Here is an 8553-nt window from a genome sequence, read left to right on the forward strand (position 1 = left end):
AGAAAGAAAAAGGAGAGAAAGGAAAAAGAAGAAAGAAAAGAAAGAAAAAGAAAAGAGAAAGAAAGAAAGAAAGAAAGAAAGAAAGAAAGAAAGAAAGAAAGAAAGAAAGAAAGAAAGAAAGAGAGAAAGAGAATCAGTCATATCCTACAGCCTCCTCTCCTCAAGGAAGCACTGAGAAACAGGAAATCCCTTGGCTTCCAGGACCAGAGGCTTCTAGGTGGGTTGGAGACACAGCTGCAGGCAGCTGCAGGCCCCAAGGGCTACAGCCATGCAGGACCCAGGGCTCTCTCTACCTTCACCCCTGGGCAGGTTAGAGACCTGTCAGGTTCCCTAATGGTCTGCCAGTTTAGAGACCAGGTTGCAGAGTCCAGGTGGCCCAGGTGGTGCTGTAGGAGGGTCCTGGCCTAGGAGTCAGGGGACTGCTCTAGTAGTACTCTGGGCAAGACACTGAATTCTGTAGGGTTCCAGTTCCTCCTGTGTTTTTAAACTGAAATTGATTAAATGCTCACTCTGTGGCAGGGATAATACTGTGACTGTGGGGATAACCAGTACTATCTCCCATGATTCTATCTCATTTAACCCCATTTGCATTTAACAGTTGAAGAAACTGAGTCTCTGAGGGGTAAGACATCTTGGTCACAGTCACACAGCTGGTTGGGGGCTGCCTCGGAACGGGGACTGCGATGTCTCCCAGCAAAGCCTGTGCCCTACACCGCTTCAAATCCTACAAGAGTGGGTTCTACGATGCCTGTGGTTTCAGCCTGAGGGAGGGGTCAGGTTCCAACAGCCCAGACACCAACCTGGAGACCACGAGAAAACCCACTTGAACAGCCAGCTGCCCTAAAGCAGATGAAGGAAATCAGAATATGCCACCACAAAATATGGCCCTTTGGCATAAGGATTATCTTGAGCTGGTTCAGATGTAGAAAGACGTCTTCCCACAGCTTCTTCCATCTAAAAGTGGAAACTACTTCTTCCTTTTTTTTTTTTTTTGAGACAGATTAACAAGAGAAAAACAAAGAGGGCCTCTGTTTTTCTCTTGTTAATCTGTCTTATCTAATTTGCGGGCCCCAGTCAGAAAACCTAGGAGAGTAAAGGGAAAAAGTTCAGTTTTTTGGAACCCACAGTCTCACTCTGTCACCCAGGCTGGAGGGCAACGGTGCAATCACGGTTCACTGCAGACTCCACCTCCCAGGCTCAAGCTATCCTCCTGCCTCAGTCTCCCGTGCAGCTGGGACTACAGGCACGTATCACTACACCCAGCTAATTTTTTTTTCTATTGATTTTAAATTTTTTTTTTTTTTTTTTACTTTTTTTGTAGAGATGGGGACTCACTATGTTGCCCAAGTTGGTCTCAAATTCCTGGGCTCAAGCGATTCTCTCACCTCAGCCTTCCAAAGTGCTGAGATTACAGGCATGAGCCACCATGCCCAGCCCTAAAAGCAGAAACTCCTAAGAAAAGACCCAAAGTGCTGAGATTACAGACATGAACCACCATGCCCAACCCTAAAAGCAGAAACTCCTAAGAAAAGACGCCTGCTGTAAATATCCCCATAGAAGCTTTGTGGCCACTTGATTCACTTCCCCAGTTTGCCACCCTGGGAAGCCAAAAACCATTTTTCCTTTGTCTTGTCATTTCTCTACATATTTATTGCTCTTTGTTAAGATGCTTTATATATTTATTTTTATTTTTATTTTTTTGAGACGGAGTTTCATTCTTGTTGCCCAGGCTGGAGTGTAATGGCGTGATCTCAGCTCACTGCAACCTCTGCCTCCCGGGTTCAAGCAATTCTCCTGCCTCAGTACAGGCATGTACCACCATGCCTGTATAATTTTTTGTGTTTTTAGTAGAGATGGGGTTTCACCATGTTGGTCAGGCTGGTCTCCAGCTCCTGACCTCAGGTGATCCACCTGCCTCGGCCTCCCAAAGTGCTGGGATTACAGGCGTAAGCCACTGTTATCAGCCTAAGATGCTTTATAGACCCCAAGTGCTAATTGCCCCTTTGAGTTACTCATTGATGTTTCTCCTGTGTGATTTGCATTATGTATGTTAATAAACTCTGTTTTTCTCTTGTTAATCTGCTTGTCCAATTCGCAGGGCCCCAGTCGGAGCACTTAGGAGAGTAAAGGAAAAAAAGTTAAGTTTTTCCCTTCCTATATAGACTCTAGAACGCACACTAAGGTGCCTCCCTCCACCTATAAAAGGGCCTCCAACCAGTAGCCTCAGATGATCACAGACCTCGCTGGAGGCCTCGAGGCAGAGGTGGGAAGGAGCTGGCCTCCTGCAGTGAGGATCCCTGCAGCTTTCACCTTCTACCATCCCACTTCCCAAAACCGAAGACAGTACACCTCAGTGATCAAGAGCGTGGAGTCCACTCCGGGGAGGAACGATTCTCAGGGGCTTGCTTGCTGTGTGATCTTGGGCAAGCGTCTTAACCTCTCTATGCCTCAGTATCCTCAACTGTAAAATGGGATTTGTTGTGAATCCCATTGACAAATCCCATTGAAAGAGACGATGTACTTAGACCACTTAGCACATACAGTAAGTGCTCAAATAGGAGCTTTTGCATAACCAAAGCAACTGAAAGTGAACTCTTCAGCTCTGTCCAAGAAAGTGAACAATCTCAGGGACCACCAAGAAAGCAGAAGGGGCATTTTTGTACAATTGCACAATGGGAGCAACTTTGAACCCTACCTCACTTATAACTTTCCCTTACACTAGACAAATAGAAAACGCCTATTTATTGTCAGATTTGCACTTTGTTAGCTCTGAATATATGGAGATTGTGAAATGAGGTACTGGAGCCAAAAATTTCCCAGAGAATTGGTTATTCAGTAATTATTCAGGGTCAAATTCCGCAAGGGCTTGAGTTTCTGTTCTCCTTTCAAATATACCAACTTTTAAAAGTGAAGTAAGGAGTGATCAGTGTTTCAGATAAAAAGCAGGGTCTTCAGAGAATTGGATGGTTCTTTTAACATGCTTTTTGCCTGGCACAGTGGCTCACACTTGTAATCCCAGTACTTTAGGACACCGAAGCGGGTGGATTGCTTGAGCTCAGGAATTCAAGACCAGTCTGGGCAACATGGTGAAACCTCATCTCTACCAAAAATTCAAAAACTTAGCTGGGCATGGTGGTGTGTGTCTGTGGTCCCAGCTACTTGGGAGAATCACAAGCCTTAGGGGCCAGGGGATGTCGCATGGAGGTTGCAGTCAGCTGAGATGGGACCACTGTACTCCAACCTGGGTGACAGAGTGAGGCTCCGTTTCAAACAAAAAACAAAACAAAACACAAACAGTGATCTCAAATATTGGCAGCATCAGAAACATCTGAGGCTGGCTAAGTTCAGATTCCAGAGACTAGTTTTGTGGGTCTGGGCTGGGCCTGATATTGCTGCTGCTGGTTCACCGACTGCAATCGGATGAGCCGTCCTTTTACGCTTATTTATTTATTTTGAATAAATAAATAAAGCACTTACTGAGCGCTTAATGAACCACCGCTCCCAGCCGGAGTAGCCACCCTTTGTAGAAATGTCCTGGACCATTTTAATGATTCCCTTTTCAAGAATCCACTTAAATAGAGGTCTGCTGTACAAAGCGAGATACTTACATAGTCACTATTTCCCCCACAATGTTTATGTCTTTTAGATTGCTGACTTACTTTCAGAATTTAAAAGTTGTCATTGTGTATTTCATTTCACCAGAATTGAATACAGTTATTGTAACCTCCCCCCCGAAAAAAAGGACTTGTTGAACTCCCCCAATTCCGGGTCTGCTTAAGCTCTGTGCTCAGCTCTGGGGGAAGCCCGTCCATGAGGAAGCAGTGGGTCATCATGGGAAGTGAAGTGGGGCCAGCCAAACCAAAAGAAATAGAGCAGACCTGCAAACCCACACCCACTCCCAAAGTCAGTCTATTGTCAGAAAAGCTGAAGCTGCTGGGCATGGGGCTCACACTTATAATCCCAGCACTTTGGGAGGCCGAGGCATGCGGATCACCTGAGGTTGGGAGTTCGAGACCAGCCTGACCAACTGGGAGAAACCCCGTCTCTACTAAAAATACAAAATTAGCTGGGTGTGGTGGCACATGCCTGTAATCCCAGCTACTCAGGAGGCTGAGGCAGGAGAATTGCTTGAACCCGGGAGGCAGAGGTTGTGATGAGCCGAGATCCTCCGTTGCACTCCAGCCTGAGCATCAAGAGCGAAACTCTGTCTCAAAAAAAAAAAAAAAAAAAAAATTGCTGAGCATGGTGGTGGGCGCCTGTAAGCCTAGCCACTCAGGAGGCTGAGGCAGGTGAATCACTTGAATCCAGGATGTGGAGGTTGCAGTGAGTCAAGATTGTACCACTGCACTCTCCAGCCTGAGTGACAGAGCAAGACTCCATATCAAAAGAAAAAAAAAAAAAAGAAAGAAAGAGAAAAAAAAAAAAGAAAAAAGAAGAAAGGCTGAAGCTACTGGGAGTCTCCAAAACAAAACGCTCGACGTCCAAGACCTTGGGGAACCCCAGCCACCAGGGCCTGTGTGGGGAGCAGGTAAGGGTCACTGGCTGGGGTCAGTAGGCACTCAAGAAGTGCTTGTTGACTAAACGAATAGTAAATGTAATCCGAGGTGACTTTTTAAGGGGGGTGGGACAGAGGGAGCCCAGAGCACTGGTGTAAGAGGTGGCACCCCTTTTTTGGCCTTCTTTCCTTCCTCTTTTCTCTGCCCACTCCCGAGGCCCCATCAGTGATTCTAAGGGGCATCCATTCCCCAGGTTGGGGCACTGGGGAACCTCACTCACCAGGGACAGCTTTCCGGACTTCAGTGTACACTGTCTCTGTGCCCTTCTTTACTAGATCTGGAAAAAGGACAAGGCATAAGTTAGTAGCTGCCTCTGGGAACCAGGTCAGTCCACTGCAGTTATAGGAAAAGGTCTGAGGCTCTGCAGGCAAGGCTGTACCCCACCACTGCACCCCACTAGAACCAGGTCCAGAAGCACCCGGAGACCTTGTCATTTCTGATATTAGAAGATACTGGCTGGGCGCGGTGGCTCACGCCTGTAATCCCAGCACTTTGGGAGGCTGAGGCGGGCAGATCACTGAGGTCAGGAGTTTGAGACCATCCTGGCCAACATGGCGAAACCCTGTCTCTACTAAAAATTCAAAAACTTAGCCGGGCGTGGTGATGCGTGCCTGTGATCCTAGCTCTTCGGGAGCTAAGGGATGAGAATCGCTTGAACCCAGGATGCAGAGGTTGCAATGAGCCAAGGTTGCAATGAGCCAAGATTGCGCCATTGCATTCCAGCCTGAGCAACAGAGTGAGACACCATCTCAAAAAAAAAAAAAAAAAAAGAAGAAGAAGAAGAAGAAGAAGATCTTGGTTTAACCAGCATCACCCCTAGTCTGGGAATAGGAGGTCAGCAGGTCATTGTGGAGCAGGGCCACATGCTCCAGAGGAATCCTGGACCTGAGGGGCCACGGATGGAGGGGCCCCAGCAAGGGCCTGCAGCCTCCAGCTTGGTGGCCCCGTTCCTCTTCCCCTGCCACCGTGACCCTTGTCCAGACACTCTGCCAGGTCCCTCAATGCAGGGTTGGGCTATGGCCTCCCCATCACCTGAGAGCCCAGACCCCGGGATCCAGAACCAGATCCCAAGGTCTGGGTTAGAGCCTGGGGGTTGTCAGTGACCCCAGGAATAGCCAGGACTGAGAACTCTTACAGGGTTAGACAGCTGGGCTGGCTGTTTTCACTGCTGGCTCCTGAAACTCATTGCAGTTTCTGGTTGGATTGTTCTGGGGGGCGGGTCCCTGGTGCTGGTTTTTTTAGCAGCTCCTCAGGGGCTCTACTATGCAGACAAGGCTGAGATCCTCTGGGTTAGACCCTCTCAATATAGCAGCATGTTGACTGACCCAGGGTGTGGTGTACACCTGGAGGAGACTCAAGGGCGCCCTTCCTGCCATCTGTTTACCTTACACTGGGGTATGGGCACAGGATGTGTACACAAAAATACACAGCGTACACACATGCACACTCATGCACACAATGTATATACATTCTATGTACACTCTCATACAGTGTGTAGGGTATGTCTGCACACACTGTATACACATACAGCACGTACATACACACTGTATGTACAAATGTGCAAGCTGGGTGTGCACACACTCATGCACACAGGGTGTGCACACACATACATACCCACCAACCCTGAGGAAACAGGATGGAACCTGGCCACTTCCCAGCTCCTGTCACCTGCACAGAGGCCCAGGAAGCCTCTCTGTAGAAAAGAGCCTGATGTCGTGTGGGCCATTATTCTCCTTTTACAGATGGGGAAAGGGAGCCCCAGATAGGGTAAGGGACTTCCTGTGCCACGGTCAGTGCATTTCCCTCCTCAGAGCGGGTGGCCGGGGTGTGACCCTGGACTCTACCTGCACTGAGATGCCCTCGTCTCACCATGCTCCAGGGACACCCCACTCTCACCTCCTGGCCCCACACACACTCCTCCACAGCCAGCACTGCCCTTTCTCCCTGCCCCATTTCCCTGCAACCCTGGTAGAGCTTCACGCATGTACCAACACCCCCACTTACCCTCCCTCTGTGTCCTGGGACGTTACAGGGCCCCCTGAGCTCCATAGCATGTTGGTGACATTTGTCTACAACACACTGACATGACTTATTCCCAAGACCATCTCCCTGGCACCTCCTCTAGGGCGACAGCTGGGGTCTTGGACATGTCCCATTCCTGGGCTTGCTCAGCTGCCCAGGGGCACCTGTCCAAGTTTGAAGTGACAATAGCAGTGGTGGTTTCTGTGTTAGGAACCACTTGTGAGATGAAAGCCTGGGGGTGGGTCAGATCCCTACAGTTGAACTTGGGGCATTTGGGGAGACTAGGGCCTTACACTGACTTCCCCAGGGCACCAAACAGGATTTGGAACTCAGTAGAGTGACTGAGCCACCAGGGTACCCCACTGCTGGGACAGCAGAGATGCCCACACACCCCTCACTCTCTGTGGCGCCAGATGTGGGGGCCTCAAGGGAAGCTGTAGGGATCCCCATCCCTATTGGGGGATCCTCCACATCCCCAAGACACCGTCTGCTTGATGTCAGGCCTGGCCAAGTCACTCACTCAGCAGAATCCTAGCCACCTAGTGTGAACCCCACACTGTGGAAGAGGAAAGGTGATCGGGCCTGGTCCCAGCTTTCAGGAGCTCCAGGCTGCAAGGCAGACAGGTGCACAAACAACGCAGACACTGCAATAAATGCTGCCGAATGCCATGTACCAGGTGCATGGTGCGGGGGCAGTCACGGCCAGCTCACCCTCCGACCCGGGCCTACAGTGGGGGCTGGGGCAGGTGGGGAATAAATGGAGGGAGAGGTCTTGGTGTTTGGGCCTGGGGGCCCAGACACCTTGCACACTTTAGGAACCCCATAGTCCCCAGGCCCACAAGGGGCAGCTGGAGACCTCTCTGGTGGCTTTGGGGATGCTGTAACACTCATACCAGCCAGGGCAGCAGGGGAGGCTTCTGCTTCTTGGTGGAGCTGCTAGAATTGCAGCTGCTCCCAAATCTGCCCAGCTTAGTGATGGGTGGGCAGGCAGAGTTGTAGCTTATCACTACCTCCCCTCCCCACCCACTCCACGGCAGCAGCTGCCTGCTAATGAGTAAACCAGGCTGGCAGGCTGTTTGTCTCTGCTGTCAGGGATGTTTCCGGATGGGGCTTTATTTTGGCTTCTGTTTTTCTCTGCGTTAACGGAGAAGGAGATGGTTTCAACGTCATGGGGTTTTCCCAGCAATTAGTCTCAGAGCAAACATGCAGCATACCAGGATTTACTGAGTTCCTTCCTGCCCCTCCTCCACCCCAAGTGACTACTTGGTTGGCTGCCACTAGGGTCAGAGCTGGATGTGGTTCCCATCCCCTCCTCCATAGGAGGAAGAAGCCTTGAGAACAGGGAACTGGCTTGGTTAAGACCAGGTCAAATGTACTCACCACTGGCCTTGTACCCACAAAGCCCCTTTTCTTACCTGGTAATACCTGGCTCTCCACCCACAGGAAGGCAGAGAGGGAACACCTGAGGCTCAGGCCTGACCTCCCCCCACACTGCTCCTTAGCTGCCAAGGAGGAGGATGGGTCTAGAAAACTCATATTGAACTCCCAAAAAGCTCTCCATTGCCCCCAAGTGACCCTCCTTACGGGTCTACCTGGACCTCTGCAGCCCACACAGCGTTTGTGCAAATGGGAAAGAGGGGCCAGTTAGGTGATGGCACCCCTGCAGCTGCACAGCGTGGCAAGGAGGACACATGCTGACCACCTCTGCTTCACTCAATCCTGGGGGGTCTCGATACCTCCTAATTTTACAATTTTTTGTAGAAATAAGTTCTTGCTTTGTTGCCCAGGCTGGTCTTGAACGCCTGGGCTCTAGTGATCCTCTCGCCTCTGTCTCCCAAAGTGCTGGCATTACAATACCTCCTTCTTGTCCTTTCAACCCTTCCCCGTCTTTGAGTAAGAAAAAGAAAACCAGGGCCAGGTGCAGCGGTTCATGCTTGTAATCCCAGCACTTTGGGAGGCTGAGGTGGGCAGATCA

At 50.1% G+C, this 8553-nt stretch overlaps 1 protein-coding gene across 1 annotated transcript in view; it reads right to left on the reverse strand.

The window, feature by feature from the left end:
• PECAM1 (platelet/endothelial cell adhesion molecule 1) overlaps positions 1-8553 on the reverse strand; it is a 111725-nt gene that overhangs the window by 14121 nt on the left and 89051 nt on the right. The window contains exon 14 of the mRNA XM_011997113.1: positions 4777-4833. Within this exon, the coding sequence (XP_011852503.1) occupies positions 4777-4833 (57 nt within the window). The remainder of the gene's footprint in view (positions 1-4776; positions 4834-8553) is intronic.

The sequence above is a fragment of the Mandrillus leucophaeus genome, unplaced genomic scaffold (genome assembly GCF_000951045.1).
Source record: "Mandrillus leucophaeus isolate KB7577 unplaced genomic scaffold, Mleu.le_1.0 Scaffold530, whole genome shotgun sequence".
Taxonomy (NCBI): Eukaryota; Metazoa; Chordata; class Mammalia; order Primates; family Cercopithecidae; genus Mandrillus; species Mandrillus leucophaeus.